The sequence below is a fragment of the Carassius auratus genome, chromosome 20 (assembly GCF_003368295.1).
Source record: "Carassius auratus strain Wakin chromosome 20, ASM336829v1, whole genome shotgun sequence".
Taxonomy (NCBI): domain Eukaryota; kingdom Metazoa; phylum Chordata; class Actinopteri; order Cypriniformes; family Cyprinidae; genus Carassius; species Carassius auratus.
Window position 1 is genome coordinate 16,108,038 of NC_039262.1, and position 20,764 is coordinate 16,128,801.

Consider the following 20,764-nt stretch of genomic DNA (forward strand, 5'->3'; position numbering starts at 1 on the left):
ATGAATAGCTCCTTTGAATTTACTGATGAGAGAGTGCAGAATCAGGTATGGAATGCCTGCATTGAGATCTTTGAACTTTGACCTCAGCTGTATTGGCAATAAATTAGAAGATGTACTTTATAAGGTTCCTCAAGTAGTGAAAGTATGTATTTAAATCATGATTGATGACCTTACCCTGGAAAGAGAATGATGGGCTATACAGCATCTGCTATATGATTTAAGAGCTTGTATAAGTGGGCTCTTTCCTAGGGTCGAAGAGTCAGTATCATGTAAGCATATTAAAATGATTTCTGAAGGATCATGTGACACTGAAGACTGGAGTAATGGCTGCTGAAAATGCAGCTTTTTCATCACATGAATAAATTGCATTTTTAAACTATATTCAGTTAAACAAATGTATTTTAAATTGTAATACTATTTCACAATATTACTGTTTTTGATTAAAACAGTTTTATCGGACGGTTCCTTTTATACCAGGCTTTGGCTTCTACTATTGTTTTTAAGGTAAAGCATTGCATGCATTGTGCGTAGCTAGTGAAGCTTTTAATGTTATTTGCATCACAGGTATTTTGTAATTAGTTGTATAATCGAGATCTTCCCCAGAACTTCATTCCATGTGACTGCTGCCCCTGGGGAGAAGGTAGAGCTAAAAGCAAGAGTACAGTGTGTATGTGTGTGTGTGTGTGTGTGCGTCCATGTACGTTTCCACGTATGTGGCCTCAAAATCCCACTGGAATAGTGTTCCTGTCGGTAATGCCCTGCTCTGCACTGGTGGTCCAATGAAATATGCAAAGCATCTGCATAGAAATAATAAAGCACCGTAAGGCATAAGTGCTCCTAGTGGACAGAGGGTTACTTTGTGTTTACTGTGCATTAGTCCCCAGCAAGTATCTGTGCACACATTTAAACCACAGGTGAGTTTTTCAGTTCTTTCACTGAGGACCTCTGGCCTATCAGTGCGATCTCATTGATGGTGGCTTACCCAGAGGGGAACAAACTTCAAATCATAGCAAATACGGAAGAAAAACGAGGAATGAATATGGGCTCCATGGCAACAGTGAAATCCTTTGAGATCCTTCCAGATCTTTCTGTACGCATCAGATAGTTACCTGGAGAGGATTTTCAGCTCATCAGGCGTATACTTTAGGACCTCTGCATTGACACCAGCGTAAATTGAGAGCTAGCCAGCAGAAGTTCAAAGGAATGTAGTTAGCAGCTTTCATAAAGGAAGAAGCTGTGGTTATGTATAGTCATATACTGGATTCAGAGGAATAATATCAGAAGTATCATTATAATAATTTAATTTATTTTTTGGTCATGTCAATATCAGCACCTGCACTAAATTACAGATTTTTTTTTACAATTTTGTCTAATGTTTCAACTATTTAAAAAAAAAAATTATTGTACAGACTATTTATTCATATATTAAGCTTTACAGGGTTAAAGAATGTGGCTTGAGCACAGTAATGGAGCAATACTGTACAATCCCAATAGAAAGTGTGCAATTGTCACAGTAGTGTGCTGCATTCTCCACGTTCAGGCTCAGATCCAGCCCCCGAAGATTATTTTATTCAGAATCTGTTTGTTCATCTGTATCAATACTTGATTTGCTTAATTCCTTTAGTGAACTGGGTGGCAAAATGATGCAAATGGCATGCGCAAATAAACACTTTTATCAGTGGGTGTGATCCTTAGTAAAATCTCCCCTTAGTCTGTTTTCTTCACTGCTGCAGTCTGTTGCAATCTTGCAGATATAGTTTGCCACTGTTCTGCCAGATGTGGTGCATTTGGGCAAACATATGCTCCATTGTAGCTTAGGTCTGATAGGGTTCTATGAGGCTGCAATGGCCAAACTGAGATTTCTCTGAGGCTTTGCCTTATGGCTGCTCAACACGGCTACCTAGAATCGTTTTGCCCTGTAGAAGGACTATATCTGGAAGACGCCTTAGGGGTCCAGTGCAGTGTTGTGACTATTGCCCTAAAACAGCCAGATGGCCTGCACCATCCATTGTTTTCTCATTTTCCTCCTTCTATCTGTTACATAGTTCTTGTTTGCTCTGTCATATTATGTATCTTGCAGACTTGCATTTAAACTTTATCGATACTTCTGTCATAATCTTAAAAAAAGTAAGAGGAAATAGCTTTCTGTGTAAATTTATAGCCAATTTTATGACTTTGTCACTGACAACATAACACTATAATATCTCAAATACCATAAACCATATGTAAACATGATTAAAAATGTTTGTACATAATTAAGTCAATTCACAGTATATTTGATTGTACAACTTTTGTCAACATGGCATAATAATGCTATAAACCTTAAACGGCCTTAGAAATTGCAATTTAAACAATTTTACTTCGTGAACTATTTAAATTTTACATTGTACCATAAATGCTTAACTTGTATTGAGTGAGTTTAACTTGAAATGAACCCAGAAAGTTCCTTTACTTAAATGTAGCCAGTTGGCCTTTCTGACATAAAGCTGTCCACCGCTGAATGGGCTTGAACAGACCAGTGTGCTATTTTCATACATCCTACCAATAAGTGCACACGGCTGATTTCCCCTCCTTATCCCTTCACTGAGTTCATTGTTCTTGTGGCCATGCAGAAAGACTTCCCCTCTATGTCCCTGCTGTAATGAGAGAGAGTGGCTCCAACAGACCCAAATGTGCTCCAGTACTGTATTGTTGTGTTTGAACATTCATGAGATGTGACTTAAATGGGAGAGCTGCAATGTTATTAATGTTTTACACCTTTTCCCAAACTGTAAGCTTTTGAAAACCTCCTCCCTGAGGGTAAAAAGAGAATGGATGAGATTACCAGAAAAAAAAAAATAGCATTCACATTGGCACGTGCACATTGTACAATCACTTGGTGAAGATCTTACTTTGTAGGCTCAGCTGACCCAACTGACTTTAGGGTTATTGAGATCAAAAGAAAATCTTCCCATCTGTCTTTATTAATGAGATAGCAATGACTTCAAACGAGGCTCCCCGTTGGACGCAACATTTTCCTTCATGTCTCCACCATGTCTTAATGCTTTCATTTTAAAGTCATAAAGAAACATTATGCCTTTGCATAATGCCCCCAAGAGTTTATAATAGTTTCTGTTTTTACAAAGGAAGGAAGGAGTAGGCTGGAACATGTTGATGGCACAGACTTTATAAATGGGGCATGGGCACACAAAAATATGTGATTTTTTTGGAAGGAAGTGATGGGGAAGAACAGTTTTCACTAGTGTCAGCATTTGTAGGAGCCTCGGTGGAAATCAGCGTGGGCCATTGCTTTTTGGCTGAGGAGCGTGATGCCAGCAGTGCAACTAGTTCTGTGGAAAAGTGTGTTTGTGAGTAAAGTAAGTAGGAAGAAATGTAGAAAGGAGGCAAAGAAGTGTTTCCTGTTGCTAATACACCATTTTGTTGCTCTGTGTGGCAGGATGGACCAAGTTTGCCAGGCTGACCAGGGCATTAACCAATAGCCGGAGTACACTTCAGCAGCTCACACCTATGAACAAGACTGAGGTCAGCCACAAGCATTCACGACTGGCAGAGGTGAGCGTCACACACACACATTTTTGTTTTTGACCATACTTCTGACCTTCATATAAGCCTTTTTGCATTTTCACTAAATCTATATTCAGCTTTTTTTTCATTGCAAAGACCTTTGACTGGTCAGGTTTTGTAGCCGAGTCTTTTTGGGGTCATTTGGACCTCACTGTGAAGGCAAAACCTGACCCACACACATATATATGCACATATAAAAAGGTCAGCTGCCTTTGTCTTCAGTCCCACATGGAAGAAATAAAATTTGACTTCATTTCCAGACAAATGATAGTTGACTCTGTCCAGTGACTGCTGACATAAGCTTTATGCCTCTAAAACTTTTCACTATATTATATTTTATGGTGCCCTTTCATGAAGTATATATTCCTTACAGTGCATCAGTTTTACAGGGCAATAGACCAGCTTAGACCAGGATGATTTGTCATGGTGGTCTTGTTGCGCTGCAATTTCATAATCAGTATTTCGTCTTAAAACAGTTAAAGCATCCTTAAAAACTCACTGTATTTTGTAAGATAAGATATTTTTAGAGAATACCAAGAACTATAAAGATTAATAATCGTTTACACCAGTGTACAATAATGTTCTGTATTTTAAGCAAATGCTGTATTTTTGTCGTCTATCGCTTTAAATGCTTGAGCTCTTTAAAGTCAAACATAAAGGGGGAATTCGGATTAGATGTGAGTGTTATATCATTCATTAGCTGGAAAAATCATTCTGAAAGTGATTCCAGCAATATTGTTTTAATTAATTGCATTTTCTGTCTTTCCAAGGCTCTTCAGCTGGGCTCGGACATCCTCCCTCAATATAAGCAAGAGGCTCCTAAAACTCCACCTCACATTATATTGCACTACTGCACCTTCAAGACCACTTGGGACTGGGTCATCCTCATCCTCACCTTCTACACGGCCATCATGGTGCCCTACAATGTGTCCTTTAAGACCAAACAGAACAACCTGGTGTGGTTGGTACTGGACAGCGTGGTGGATGTCATCTTCCTTGTGGATATTGTGTTGAACTTTCATACAACTTTTGTGGGACCTGGAGGAGAGGTCATATCTGACCCGAAGCTCATACGCATGAACTACTTGAAGACCTGGTTTGTCATAGACCTGCTCTCTTGCCTGCCCTATGACATCATTAATGCCTTTGAAAACGTGGATGAGGTAAGCACAGCGTTGAAGACAGACATTTATTTGAACAATATCAATGTAGCTACAATGTGTATATATATACTGAATAAAAGTACTGACCCCAAACTTTTAAAACATAGCATAGCATGAATATATATATATATATATCGCAGATATAAATGAATCACTTGGAACAGTTTTTTATTTTTATTTTTTTATTAATCTGACTTACTTGATTTTCTCAGTGGTATTTTATGAACAAATAAGGGAATTAATTACATTTGTTACCACAATACTCTTCTTTTCCCCCAAATATTTCTTCCTCAAAATTAAAAGAATCATTAATGGAACAGTTATTCAATCAGAATCTTTAAGAGGAATCTGAATCGTTGCCAGAATGGTTAAATTCCATCCCGAGCCATAGTTTACATCCTCTGATAAACAGACTTGTGATGAATAATGATGAATGATGTGGTCATCATGGTTTATCATTATAGATTTGCTTTTATTTGTTGGACTCTGCTGTCATAATGATTTAACTAAATACTTTCATTCCTTAAGTGATGATTTAACTGCAGAAGACTTTGAAACTATTTACTCTGTGCATTATTTCTTTAATCCAAATCACTGCCAAGCTAAAATCTTTTTGTTTACAGTTTATTTGATCAAATATAACATATCTGATTGTTCTCCAATGACCAATCATAGGCAAAAAGCACAAATCAATAAACCTTCATCTTCTTAAATTGTATTACTTTTGGTGTTATGTTTATGGAGTATTCCAATCAAATTTTCTGTACTCAGCTCTTGCATTATAATTGATCCTCCTCCATGTTTCTAAAGTTGGTGATTATTCATCTGTGCATCATGTTTGCAGTAATAACTGTTTGCACAGGATTTCTCCAGCATACATTTCCATCTGAGAAGAAGCGAATGCAGCTTGTGCTGTTGTCTTTGACTTGCACGAGTGGTGTTGCATGCACGTTTTTGTGCACGTCAGGAATGCTTTATTTTTCTCGAGAGAAAGTAGCGGGATTGAGTGGTCTCTTTCCCTCCAACATTTCTTGAGGCTGAAAATCTGACGTGAAAACTATATCCATTATCGCCATCTCTTTCCATATCAGTGGCTGCCTCACGGTACTGGGCATTAGCCTAAATGGTCTCAGCCCAGCCAGACAGTTCAGTGATAAGTGGGCTGCGTGATTTCTGGAGTCTGTGTAGATGTGTGTTGAAGGAGAGGCTAGGACGGACTGAGATGGTTGTGTTCAGGGCAGGAATTAGTGGGGCGGGGGCCCTGGGCTTGAGGTTGTGTTTGGGACCTATACACATAACAAATGCCCTCAAACAGAACATCATTGAGGAGTAACACGAAATACACAAACATATACTTTAGGTCAGTGGTTTTCAACTCCAGTCCTCGCACCCACAGTGCTCTGCATACTTTATATGTTTCTATTATTACATCAGACATTTGTTCTGTTTGACCATAAGTGTCCAGGGGAGTGGACATCACCAGATATTTACCATGATTCCAGTTCGAAGCGAGCGTGTATTCCATTCAAAGGGCATTAAAGTGTGCAAGATAAGGATTTAAATTGGCTTTATTTACAGAGGTATATTATGTCACACTTCTCTAGTAAGTTATGTCTGTATGAGAAGACGCTGCAGGCAGCAGCACAGTGCAATTCCATGAATTAATTTTCCGAAGTGAAGTAAACTTCAACGGATTTCCCCTGCTCAGGGCATAGGGAGCAGTGAACACTTTATAGGGATCATGTCAATTGGAACAGTGTTCAATCACGTAGCTCTCTTCTAACAAGCTGGTTGTCTGAATCAGGTGTGTAAGATAAGAGAAACATGCTAAATATGCAGAGCTGGGGGTGGGAGGGCAGGAGTTGTAAACCGCTGCTTTAGGTAAATAGTACAATTAATACGCAACATGTTTAGGCTATAATCATGGGAGAGAGCATTCAAAACCAATCAGATGATCGCATAATTTAGTGGAACATTAATATAGTAATATAGAATCATCCTCTGTAAAGAAATGAGGTGTGAACATTTGAGAATGTATCATTATCTTTCTAAATGTGTGCTCTTTGGCTAAAGGCTTAAAAGAGCTGTTTAAAGTAGCCATGTGATAAACCAGCTGTGCAGACGCAATTCAATACGTGTGTCATTATTCTATGTGAAATAATCATAAATACCAGTTTATGCTTTTTGATTGTGACCTCGAAAGTCGTAGTTGTAAGGCCGGGCATCAAGGTACCATACTGTACAAGCAAATCATATGTGATGTAAAGTCAAAGCTCACAATTTATGTGCTCACACTGTTCGTGTGAAATACATGAGTCGTGCAGACGATGACACTGTACATGGACGATATCCAGAAAAAAAGCATCATCTTAGCTTACTCCTCATTATAAATGATTTGAACATTTAGATATATTATACAATAAATAGGCCTATAATTAAAAGTCAGTCTAAAGTGGCATATGTCCGAACACTGTAATAATCATTAATTAAATGATTGAATGATGAATAGGTTAATGAAAATGTGAAATTTGTTTAACACAAAATACTTGTTCACTATGTAGGCCATATATCAGCTATAAGAGATTATTATTATTATTTTTTATAAATGAAGGCTTATACCCAATGTCTCTCATCTCCTCTAAGAATATGTGCCGTTAAGTGTTAGATGCATATGTCAGTCAGTTTTTACTTTCACTTTCTGTAGCTTAATGAATTGACTGGAGTTTAAAACTTCTTCATGGGCATAACGCTCATGCAGTTTGAACATTGTTTGTGTGGCATGCAATGGTTCGCTTTCATGGTTTAAAACATATTATTGTTTTAAAATATTTAAAATATTTATAATTTTGCTTCATGTTTATCTTTATCACTAATTGCAAAATGATGGACAATGGTTCACATTGTGATAACATTATTTTATGAAAATATCTCCCTATTAAAAATTAAATAGTTAAAGTTCTATTTTCATGCAGGCACAGTGAGGGGGAAAAGCACTGAGTTTTGGGCAGTTGATGATTAAACTGTGCGATATCCTCAAAAATATAAATTTCTGACATGACAAAATCGAACGAAAATCGCATAGTGTATGCCCAGCTTAAGCTGTAGCCCGGCTGGCCTGTTTAGATCTTACGTGCGCAGTGGAAATACGGCTTATAATTTCTGAATTCTGACTGGCATATAACGAACAAATCAAATAAATGTAAATTGGGCAAAGGTGAGCCTCCTACAAGGGCAGGGCCCATGGGCTGCGGCCCACTCAAGCCTTGGTTGTGTGATATCAATTGTGTGTTAGACTTTTCCTTGTTTAGAGCTGCTTTGGTATATATTTGGCGCAGGAGGCAGTATTTGCCAAATGAGAAGGTTTCTGTGACTCAAAGTTTAATATAAACATAAAAGAAGATATATTGAGAAGTCACTTTTGTGTACTTCAAGTTCTTCTGGAGGATCAGTGGGAGATTTTACTTGCCAATATATATATATTTTTTTATCTGTCTGAAGGATCTAATATAGAGAGCTGCATGGAAGTGATCATCCAAAAAAACTTTAAATGGGCACAGGCGTCCTAATGGCTGTAGGTTAAATTGGGCGACTGTGGACATTCAGAATGAAATATGATTCTGCTTTGAGCTTCTTTACATTATTAATCTCCATATGCATAGTATGATATATTCATCCAATAAAATAACTCTTCTGATTCCTATTGGTGCTGTAAGTTCACGGTTGCCCAGGCAACAGGCATCCTTTCCCATTGTGGTGATGTTGTTGGAATGCATTAGTCTCTGCATCACTGGAACACAATGAAGTCCCAAATCTGCAGTGTGCCCAGATCTCAATAAAGTGTTCCCGTGGCATGTGGGACCATGTGCCACTGCTGTATCACTCCTGCTGTGGTTGAAATCTGCAAGTTCAGTTAAGGTTATGTCTCAAATAGATGGTCTGTATAAACGAAAAAGGAGAGAAGTAATGCTTGTTTGTGCAGCTACTTCATTTCTTTATACTTAGTGATCATTTTGTGATTAAACACAATTTATGTTGTATTTTTAGTTATATTAGATATATATATGTATATACTGTAGATATTGATATACATAATATAAAGTTTTTTTCATTTTCATAGAGCAATATACAGTAGCAATAAAAAAACAACACAGCGAAAAATTAATCTATAAACTTTAGAGAAACATTTATGAAACTTTATTAAGATGACTGACATCTTTAAGACAGCCGTAGATACTAATAAAGCTGTAGTACTAATAAAGAAGGAATCAGATATAGTTATAGAATTATGCATGTGTTTTTGGAATGTGCATACATGCCAATGTGCATGTTTATATTGTGCGTACTGTATATGTTTATCAGCAGAGAGTGTTTTTATGAAAGCTGATGGCCTCTGACACCGCTGCTGTTGAAATGTCACACTCAGCTGGCCCCCAGTGAATTGTCTCCCGAACCTGACACAAACCACAACCTTAGCAAGACACTTGTTGAGTTGGCAGGTGTTAATGACAGTGTGCAATGTGTTAGACCCCCACTGAGATCCGGAAACCAAGGGCATTTATCAAGATGACAGTGCAAATGATCAACACTAATAATAATAAGAATAATAAGAATCTTTATAAATTATAATATATAAAAATATTTTCATAATTTTAAATTGTTTTACTATACAATTATCAAACAGTTTTTATTGTTATAAGCAACAATGCTGATTGTTAGATTTAAAATTGGCAAACAAATGATAAACAAAAAAAATAAATAAAATAAAACAAGAAAATTATTTTGCAGTTTTTATGTACATTTGAAAGCTAAACAAACTGAAACATAGTGATGTCACAAAAAAAAAAAAGTTTGCTCCTTCTAAAATGCTCCAGTGTGTGTGTGACTGTCTGTCATGGGGATTGATGTGGCTGTCAGATGTTTTTCTATGAACTGGAGACTGTTCTGTCTTTGTGTCCCCTGTGGGCCACATGTCCCTGTTTATTGGTTATTCTGGTCTCTTGACTTGTGTTGTGTAATACCTGCTCTTTCTGGCATGTAGTAATGGGATATATAAATACAAATTCTGTCTTCATTTAGTCCTTCACCTATCGTTCCAAACTTGTATTACTTTTTTTTTTTCCAAAATGAAATTATTAAGAAATCCTTTACCATACAGTTTCCCAATTTCACAGTGACCAAGGCAACTCGTATTGCTTATATGCCTATTGAATATATACATATTTAATAATTGTAAATGCGTATGGAATTTTGGTAACCAGTGCCCTATACCACCTGTACAAGGATATACTTTTCTTAATTCATATTTTTGTCTTTATTCCTTTTAAAATTAATACATTTAAATGAAAAATACATTTATTTGAGAAGCACAATTGAATAAGATATTAAGACTTCATATCTTAAAGTTTTTTTTCCCACCAGCAAATAGTAATTGCATAAACCTCAATAGAAAATGATTCAGTTTATTTATTACTATCTATAGTGTGGTTAAAAGATACTGTAGATGAATTAATGAAATATACATTCACTGAAAAGCTAAACTGCATGATATTAAGTATTAAGAATGAACACTTAAAAAATAAATAAATAAATAAAAACAAACACAAAAACTGTAAACCTATATACTTAAAATATAAAAATAGAGTTTTAAAAAAACTCAACTAAAATCTTTTTCAATATATGTTTTCTGCAAGACATAATGTGTGGTTGTGTTTGTTCCTCACTAAAAGCTATCTTGTTTTAAAATTATTTTTGAAAGCTTGAAAGCCATTTGGACACTGTATAGTTTTTGTTGTGTGTAAAACATCAATATGAATATACTGATGTATATAGCTTTTGAATGAGTGATGACAGAGATTTCAAGTGAACTATTCCTTTAATCATTTCACACAGTCATTTCACACAGGTTTTTTTCTGGAAGGGCATATAAGGACATGTCAGATGTTGTTATAGAACACTGGTTGTATAACGCTTTTGTTTTTTGTTTTTAGCATCTTGATATGACATTCTTCCCGCATACATCTGCTGTTCCGTTCAAACTAATTAGTTTGACGCGTTCAGTGTGATGCTGTTCAGATCTAATATCTGTAAATGGGTCTCTTGAATCCTAAAGTCCATCTCTGTGCTTTTTATATGCATGCGCGAGCGTAGTTTGGCATGAAGTGAAACGTCTGCCTCTGTCTTTCTGACTTAGGATCCCATTGCAGACTCTTCTGCAGTGGGCCACTTGCCAGCTGCGGCCCACTCTCAACGAAATGCCACACGTGCGGAGGACTCGATGTTGCCTGTAAGTTCGCATAACTTTCTTGGGTTGTTTAAGGCTCTTCTGTCCCATTTTCTCATTTGTACAGCAGTTCAGTAACCTCTCTCCTATTCAATGTTGAGCGGAGATGCACTAATGGCTCTCTAATTTATGCTAATGTTACTCTGAATGCTGCACCCCTTAGTGTGTTTGTTTATCTAAAGTGTTTTTAGATGCGAGTCAATTCAAATTAGACTGCACAAGCTTCATTCCCCATACCCTGACACACACAGCCACACGCAGCATGTTTCACCAATTAATGTTTCTCTTTTCCATTATCCCATGATACAACTGTGGGGTCGTCACATCAAACTGAACATTTATGAGCACTCATAACCTCTGATGTTCACACCCGAAAGCTATTCATCTGTTTGGCCTCAAAGACAAAGACAAAAAAACTTTATGGTTTACTAAATGCTACATAAGCACAGCTGAAAATTAGATATAGGCCCTCAAAATGATAAATTACTTGGAAAAGTATCCATTAGGAGCTGCTTCGCCTGGGAGGTTGACTGTGTTGCCAAAATTAGCATGGCTTTTTTTTTTTTTGCTAGTGTAATAAAAGCCTTAGGATTTCATGCAATATTGCAGAATGAACACATCTATTTTTACCTTCCTTCCTCCGTGTCAGTGTCTAGGGAAAATTGCTCCTTTCAGGAACATAAAGCATGTTTGAGAAATTAGCCTTTTGATTATGTGACGGCTGGAACAAAAACGCAGAAATCCTCGGTGGAGCAAATGCTAATTAAACCTGTGAGGTGCACATCACGGACACTATTTATAAACAGTTCTGGGCTGACAGTCCAAAGCTGTTGAGGATGCAACAATTAGGTATACTTACTTCTCACCCCCTCGTTTTCGCTCTACCAGCTTGAAAAGTGAATTCCATCAAGTGTCTGCACAGAAGGCATTATTCCATTTTGTCCTCCAGATAACCTCTCAGCTGTTCTCTATAAGATAAGAAACTTTCAGCTGTGAAACCTGCAGGTTGAATCACAGAAAATGCATTAAATAGGCTTTTTTTGTCTTAAATTCAATAAGAAATTGCAGATTTTTTAGTTAGGTACTTCATTGATATTTATTTATGCTTAATTTCCTGTGTGGATGCATTATCAGCTGATATTAGAGCTTTGTTAATTTATTTGTATCAATTGTTATACTCATTTCCTCTAATTTTACAATTATTATCCAATGCTCATTTAAAGTCAGTGTTAAAAACACTAATGATTTTAATACTGTTAATTCAGTATTACTGATTTATAGTATTATAATTTTAATTCAGCTATTGATCATAATACATTTTGAACATTGAAATTAAATTTTCAAATATCCATTAAAAAATAAATTAACTTTTTCATATTTCATCATTTTTTTTTTTTAAATGCTTAATTTTTTTTTTATTTAGGTACAATAATTTGGGAATTTAATGTTAGCAATTTGTCATTTTAAAAAGTATATTGTAAATGTATATTGGCTCATGCCACTTGTAGTGCACACATTTGGGTCATGTGATCTGATTCCGTTTCAGTTGGATATTGCATTTGTGTAGAAATGCCTTTTAGCAAGCAAACTCCAGCGATTAAACCTATTTAACTGTGAACTTAAGTGAACCCTTAGATTGTAGTATAACACCATATTAAGTCTATTCTACAGACCTCCCCCTACAATGCGTGCAGAAAATGTCTTCATATTCTTCATTTGCCTACCAATGAGTTAATGCTGTATTTGTGTATGTTAAGCAAACTTTTTACAAATATATGTTAATCAGAGTGGGCTTTTTCTTTAAAGACCTATAATCTGCATTGGCCTGAAGCTGACAAGTAATGTTTAAGCTTTTGTTTAAAGGGATAAAGTGCAAGCGTGGGCGTAGCTGAGTGAAAGCATCCTCTTTATTTTGCTTTCAGAGCCATAAAGACCACATTTATTCCACACTTTAATGATACAGTCTCCACAACATACAGTACATCCAAACTATTAGCTGTAATCTTTCATAAACTCAAAAGAATTTGCCTGATCAATAAAACAACTTTGTTCACTCATGAGATCTTAGATTCTCTTTGGATATGGCGGATGGAGTGGTAGGATCAGTCGTGGAATCCCAGCTTTCCATCCTCTCCTCCTCTGACATGAAAGCTGGCAGATCAAAGTGGTTATAGGCTGAAAGACCAGGTCTCTGGAGCTATATGACACCCATCAACCTGGAATTATTCATGTTCAAGTGAACATAGATGATCTCACCTTGAAATCCACACCTGACTTTTTTTAAAAGTCATGAACTATGTTAACTAAGCCTTTCAAGTGCACCTTATCAATATAAGATGGCACATGCCAAGATGAATATGTCTTTATGTTTCTAAGCCTTTTCTTACCCAATTGTTTTCTTTCCAGCTCATTTACATAGAAAAAAGAAAAGCACACAGAAAAGCATGTCACCAACCAACACTAGGCAATAATATGCTGCATGAAAGTAAAATGTAAAAAGTTATTTATTTATTTGTTTTGTCTGGATTTCTTTTAAAATACAGAAATGTATTTTGATACATACAATGACTTGAATATAAAGAATATAAATAAATTCTAAATAAAAAAAACTTAGATCTTTTCATGGACATACTGTAAAGTGACAACTGATTTCAGTCTCATTAAAAACTCTCATTGAAAGATTCAGTTCTCCAAAATAAAATCTTATTATCTAGTTTTTCCCATAAAAAAGTGCAACAGTTTTTTGAAAATATTGTCAAAATATTGTTTTGTTAAGATATATGTTCACACCATAAAATGATAACGACAATATAGTTGTAATCATTTGTTGGAAGGTTTCCAACTGATACATGATAAAAAAAAAATCATTAAATGAAATCACGCTATAGTAGATCTATACAGGTGGAGCTGGGGAGGTGAAGGGTTTCTGAAGCGCGCTGCAAATGCTACAGCAAGTAGTATTTGAAAATTAAGCAACAAGCTCCTTGGCTGCTAATCAGTTGTGCCATGAAAAGTTTTATAGATTTTTCCCCCCATATATTTTTATAACATGATTTGTGATGGAGTTAATAGTTAACAGCTATAGTGTTAACATGTTATTACCATCTCTGATGATACATTCTCTGTTTCTTCGCCAGGGTCTCAGCAGCCTGTTCAGCTCATTAAAAGTGGTGCGTTTACTCCGTCTGGGTCGAGTGGCACGCAAATTGGACCACTATCTGGAATACGGTGCTGCTGTGTTAGTTTTACTGGTGTGTGTCTTTGGCCTGGTGGCACATTGGCTGGCCTGCATCTGGTACAGCATTGGTGATTACGAGATCATCGATGAGGGCACCAACAACCTCAAGAGGGAGAGCTGGCTTTATCAGTTGGCTATCAGCATTGGCACACCATACCGCTACAATGCCAGTGGCTCTGGCCAGTGGGAAGGCGGTCCCAGTAAACACACACTCTACATATCATCTCTCTATTTCACCATGACAAGTCTCACCACCATTGGCTTTGGGAACATTGCACCTACTACAGACGGGGAGAAGATCTTCTCGGTGGCCATGATGATGGTGGGCTGTAAGTATCACTAAATGGTTTCCTTGCTTTGTGGATGCTTTAATAGATAGATTGAGCTCTAGGTGGTTGGTAAATGTATGGAGATTAGGGAGGCACAATATATCGATGGCATTACTTTTGTTGACTGATATTAGTCTTTATATTGGTAGCGCTACATTATATATATTTAAAGGAATAGTTCACCCCAAATTTTAAATATTTTAAAAATATACACACACTAAGGCCATTCAAGCTATAGATGAGTTTGTTTCTTCATCAGAACAGGAGAAATTTAGCATTACATAACTTGCTCACCAATGGAGTGAATGGGTGCCGTCAGAATGAGAGTCCAAACAGCTGGTAAAAACATTACAATAATTCATAAGTAATACACAGGAATGCAGTCCATCAATTAAAATCTTGTGAAGTGAAAAGCTGCGTGTTTGTAAGAAACAAATCCATCATTAAGACATTTTAGCTTCAAACCATTGCTTCTGGCTAAAATTTGAATCCTATATCCAGAATATTGCTTTTTGGGTGAACTATTCCTTTAATTTTATATATATATATATATATATATATATGTATATATATATATATATATATATATATATATATATATATATATAACTTGTTTTTGCAGTCATCTAACATAATCCTTTACAGTTTTTTTTTTTAAACTTACATTTTCAAAACTTTGCCTCTTTTTTTCAAAGATTTCAAAACACACCAATCCAAGAATTGCACACACAAAATGCGAAATGCCTCACATCTCTTGGAAAATGAATCACTGCATTCAAAACATTTGCAAACAAATGTTAATTCCTGTTTGATTTGTGTGTGTGTTACATAGAGAATTGTGTGTTGTGTTTTGTAAAAGTGAAAACTGAGTCAAAGGCGAAGAATTAGTGTATGGTTTGCAGATCTGGAGAGTGCTTCTAGTGTTTGACAGTTACGTTTCAGAAATTGTGACAAGTAAAGATTTTGTGTGTAAGCAGTTGAGAAAACTGTCAAACAGGGTTATATGTCTTTAGCAATAAATATCTTATACATTATAATGAATGTAGTAATGCCAAAATTCACTTGTAGCATTTAAAATAATTGATTTACATTTCTATCTTTTTTTTTGTTGTTGTTGAAAAAATACTGTAGAAATTCGATGAATTTTCACATTATTATCATCCAAAATATGAAAAGAATTAGCAGCTTTTGGTATCGTCCAGAATTTTTATATCAGTGTATCCTTTATCGTTTAAGCTGAACTTCAAGGTAGGGAATGCACTTAAAATTGCATCAGAGTGTTTATTAAATTCTCACCAATCAGGGCATATCAGCAAACTTTAAGTGCTATATAAAAGCATTGCAGACACAGTAATAGTATCACATAACATCACATAATGTAATATAAAACTATTTTCTGCCTTTGCAGGATTTCTGTTTAGAAAAACATTTGCATCATGTTCTAATAACACCTGCAATGCGCCTTTGAAAACATTATAAACTTGTGCTTTAAAACCTCCTGAACCCATAATGTCACTGTTTGCTCTTCATCCCCTAATCACTTGCTGTTTCTCTGATGTTCAGAAGTACTGCAGCAGCCCAGGAGTAGTGCAGGTCAGCTTTTGAGTTACTGAACAGTTCCATCAGTAATCCTCTACAGATCCACAGGGCTAGCGATAGAATAAACTACAGTAAACTGTAAGCTGTTGTTTGAAACGTAAAGTGAGCCACCCAGGAGGCTGTAAAACAGTGTCAGTGAGTAAACTGGTAACAGTGGCACAGCTAAACACACAGTTTTGGAAGAGATAGAGATATATATAGGGCAATACATTGGTAAAATTCAAATAGCAGTTAGATTGTTGTACAAGGTGTAGTACAGTAATTTTGTGATGCTAAAATACTGCTTTATATTCTAGTTTAATATGCAGAGACTACTATGAGTCAGCCATTTGTAGGTCAACTTCGTGACGAGTATAAAAACACTGTGCTTTTCAAACAGTAGTGCAAAAAAATATTTTCTTATTTTTCTCTTGCTTTTCAGTAAAGTATCTAAACATCCTTACAAGATCCATCTATCCAAATCAAACCAGCATTTATTTATTTACTAATGTTCTTTAGATCAATTTTTTGTTCAGCTGTGATTTCTGTTTATTTTACAGTGTGACACTTGTGACTCAATCAGTGGTGTGATTTTTCTTTTTCACACTTTCAATGAGTGCCACTAGTAGCACAGAAATGACACACTTCAGCTTTCAAGTTTTAATTGGAAAGCTGACTAAAGGTAGTTTCAGTTGGCGTACTCCACCTTATTTCAGGTCAGTTTTAGTGGTAGTGAGTCGCAGTGCTGATCATTTCCTGATGTGGAGCAGCGCAGTGCTTGCCGTTGGTTTATTGCTTGGTTGTTCTGAATCGATTCTGTCACACTTCTCTCTGTCTGCACAAATGACAGCAGATGGAGAGAAAGTCTTGTGTTGCTTGTGGATTTATCTCACAGTGCTACAGTATGGTGCATTGTGTGGTATTCTGTTGTACTGCATTAGCCAAATCCAGCTAATACTAGATTATTATGAAGCAGACATTTAGAATTAATGAACCATATGAATTCATAAAGACAAGCTGATTTACACAAACCGAGTTCAATTGGCTGTTCTTAGAGTCATATGTGTGCTAATCACGGATCTGTGGATGTACTTTTTGTGTGGTGATGCTGAATCAGTGTTTAATGCATTGTATGAATGGGACTGGATTTATATTATCTGTGGAATTAGCATTAGGTTAATCACCATGTTAAAGCCAGCTGTGCTGTTTTAGTGAAACAGAGCTACAGTTTAGACTCTTGTTCTTCTTGCCGGTGCATAAATTTGCTTTGTACTTCTTTTTTTAAACATAAATCCTGGGCTTGTTAAGGTTCAGTGTATCTTTGTTGGATTGAGAGAGGAGAGAGAGCAGGTTCTGCTGCTTCTGGGGCCCTTAAAGAGACAGTTGATCCAGAAATAAAAAACTTAAGTGGAATATGAAATAAGATATTTTCAAGAAGCTTCACATATATATGTTATTTATAAGTTAATTATATAATATTGTTCTTACCAACCAGACATACATAAAACCTGTTTGATTTATATACTTTTTTTAGTATTTATTAATATTGTGAATTGCCTTTTTAGTTTAAGTTTTAGTTATATTTAAAAATAATTCAACTTACATTTAATTTATTTTAATTTCAGATTTAGCTATTTTAGTACTTTAGCCAACACTGATTTTACTTTTATTTGCCAAGGCAACATTACTAATGTTTGTTTATATTTTGTACATTCATGTTTTTGATATCATATTTATACTTAATTTTATTTCAGATTCATTCTCATTTTTAGTTTTAGTGGACAATAACAATATACCTGAAAGAATCAGATCAAGCAGTTATTTAAAAAGAATTAGCTAAAAAGAAGCATTCATTTACTGGTCCAGTTCTCAGGTCGTTTTTCTCTCTTTAACTGTGCTTTGTGAAAAAGAGTGCTTTGTATTTCCAACATGATCCTTTCATGTCCCTAAGCAAAACATCAAATGGTTTTGGAACCACATGAGAATGAGAAAATTACAGGATTTTCATTTTTGGGAGAACTATTCCTGTAAGAGCTGCCTGGACTGATTAATAAAACATACATACACTTACATTACATAACAAATTGCCCACATTGTCCACATCTCCCTCTCTTTGTCTCGCTCATTCTCTTGAGTAGGGTGTAAGACAAATGCGAGGCTGTAGTTCAGAAGACTCCGAGCAACATCACATTTTAATACTGTCGAGGTTAAGACTTATAGTGTATGCTGAGTAAGGGAACTGATGCTCTGTGCATCAGGACTCCTCGGGGCCAAGCGGTCATGTGACCACAGTCTCATAGGGCTTGACTCTACCGATAAACCTTGTCCATTCTTTGGCAGTGACCAGAGTGCTGCTGCAGTACAAGTCAGTCAGCAGTAATGGTCTCACCCAAAGGGTTTTCCAAAGGTTTATGTGTTCCTGGTACACCGATATGATAGTTTCTTCATCTCATAGAGCTCGGCAGTAGCCGTAATGACCCTCCGCGGCTCGTTTTGAGCTATCTTTGAGCATCAACTGTTATAGGGGACTGTTACAGTCAGCACAGGGGAGATATTTTCCTTCAGTGAGGCACACATTATCAGAAGAACCAGATCTATGTCTAATGGAATCACATCTCATAAAGTGGCATTATAGTCTGCAAGTGTCTGTGCATTTTCTGCATGTCAACAAACAAAAGTTACATTACTTGTCTTGTTCAGTTTATGAGTATACATAAAGATTCAGAAATTTCAGTATGTTTGTAATTTGAATACAAGAAAGTGCTACATGTTTATTGTTCTTAAGTATTAAAGATAAAACAAACAAAAACTTCTATATATGAAATTTAGTTCAATAAAGAGTAAGACATTATGCTTTGGAAAGTAGTGAAGTAAGGTTTTCTGAAGAAAAACACTATAAAAAAACTATAGATACTTTTTTAATTTACTTGAGTTAAGTAAAAAATACTTCACTACTGTTCTCCTCTGTTTAAACCATACTACATTTTCATTAAATTGTAATTAACATGCAGTTAAGTGTTAGAAAACATTTCATTCAGCTATTAAGTATATTATTGTTATTCCCATAGTAGTGTTATTTCCATAGTAAGTACTTTTTTTAAAAGAATGCTAAAGTGTACTTGTTTTTAGGGCATTTATAAGTAATAAAGACAGTAAGAGTTAGATTTGTAAGATTTGTTTCAACAGCTATAATTTCAAGGAGACTTACATCTGTCTATGACGGCTATGTTATTAGACATGTTGAATGTGTTGCGTATGACAGGACGTCTGAAACACCCCAATGGGAAAGTCATTTCCACTCGCACTCCAGTCGCACAGTGTTGTTCTGGATGTCTTTTCTTCATGCTTCATATGTCGATAAGCAGCAGTATTCACAAAGAAATCTGATGTGTTAACTTGTTCAGTCAGCGCAATACACTGATGCATTCCTGCATTTGTGAAGTTATTGATCTGCCATCTCTGACTAAATACTGACTGTGCCTGAGCTCATGGCTGTCCAGATGCTGTTTTCACCATCTCTCCTTTTCATGTTCTTCATAATAGCATGTGATGTAATATAATTTCATGATAATAGCAGTGCTTTAAGTGATTACATTTTTTTAATCAAATAAATAACGATATGCCAGCATTTCATAAATTATTATGGAATTAAGTACAGTTTTTCTTTACATTTATTATGTAATTGTACAATAATATTAAGTTGTATTTATAGCCCTGCTCTCAGTGCACCTCAGGTATAGCAAAAGGCTCATTCTTCTATTTGAAGGACAGTCAAACCCGAAGATGTTGTATCCTGGTGTATAATTACTCTAATGAGTCTTCTCTCTCATAAGCACACCTCTGACAATCATCTGCTGTTTTCTCTGCCAAGACATTTTGGGTTTGCACCTATTCAAATGTAAATCAAATCATTTTCCTCCTGCTGCAGTCTTGGGAAAGAGAAACTAGATCGCCCATAATGTCTTACAGCAAACAGGGACAGTGGCTGAAATATATTATGCAATGCATCATTATGTGCATCTTTTTAAGTAGGGGGTAGAAAGTGTCAGGAGTTTAAGGTCCAGAGGGTTTATTGATCTCCCAGTCCATTCAAATGACAGGTATATTGAACCTACAATCAATGCTGTACAGAACTGAGCTGAATTTGTAGTCAAACTGTGTCTAATTTAAGATCAGCATAATGCATGTATAACTGCATTAATTTGAGATAAATTATCTGACACACAATTTTTTTGAGCTCTTGGTGTTTTGCCAGACACCTTTATTGGTCAATATTCCAGCATATTATCAAGCCTGACTCGCATTTGGCAGGAGACTCATAATTCCCTGGGTCGGATAATATTGTGAACTATTAAGGGTGTAGGCGTCAAGAGATTTCTTGCCTGTTTACTGCCTAATGGAGTTGGAAAATGTTTGCACTTAAACTGGGGTTGAAAATGAACACAAACCAGCATGCACTGCTGGGAGACAGATGTGGAAAATGTAAGTGATAGAGACTGTTGTGGTGCATCTCCAGCTTTAGGGCACTGAGTGCCTCTCTGAGGTGCTGTATTGACTGTAGCGATGTGGAGAGAGGACGAGGTTACTTAATGCAGTAGGTGAAGGAGGGTTC

At 36.0% G+C, this 20,764-nt stretch overlaps 1 protein-coding gene across 4 annotated transcripts in view; it reads left to right on the forward strand.

The window, feature by feature from the left end:
* Window positions 1-20,764, forward strand: part of kcnh5a (potassium voltage-gated channel, subfamily H (eag-related), member 5a) — a 79,085-nt gene that overhangs the window by 21,781 nt on the left and 36,540 nt on the right. For 2 of the 4 annotated variants that reach the window (XM_026291250.1, XM_026291249.1), the window contains 4 exons: window positions 3,437-3,552; window positions 4,335-4,727; window positions 10,918-11,010; window positions 14,145-14,574. In XM_026291250.1, the coding sequence (XP_026147035.1) occupies window positions 3,437-3,552; window positions 4,335-4,727; window positions 10,918-11,010; window positions 14,145-14,574 (1,032 nt within the window). Of the gene's footprint in view, window positions 1-2,919; window positions 3,357-3,436; window positions 3,553-4,334; window positions 4,728-10,917; window positions 11,011-14,144; window positions 14,575-20,764 lie in introns of those variants that run through there. The other 2 variants (XM_026291252.1, XM_026291251.1) reach the window with 2 other exon arrangements.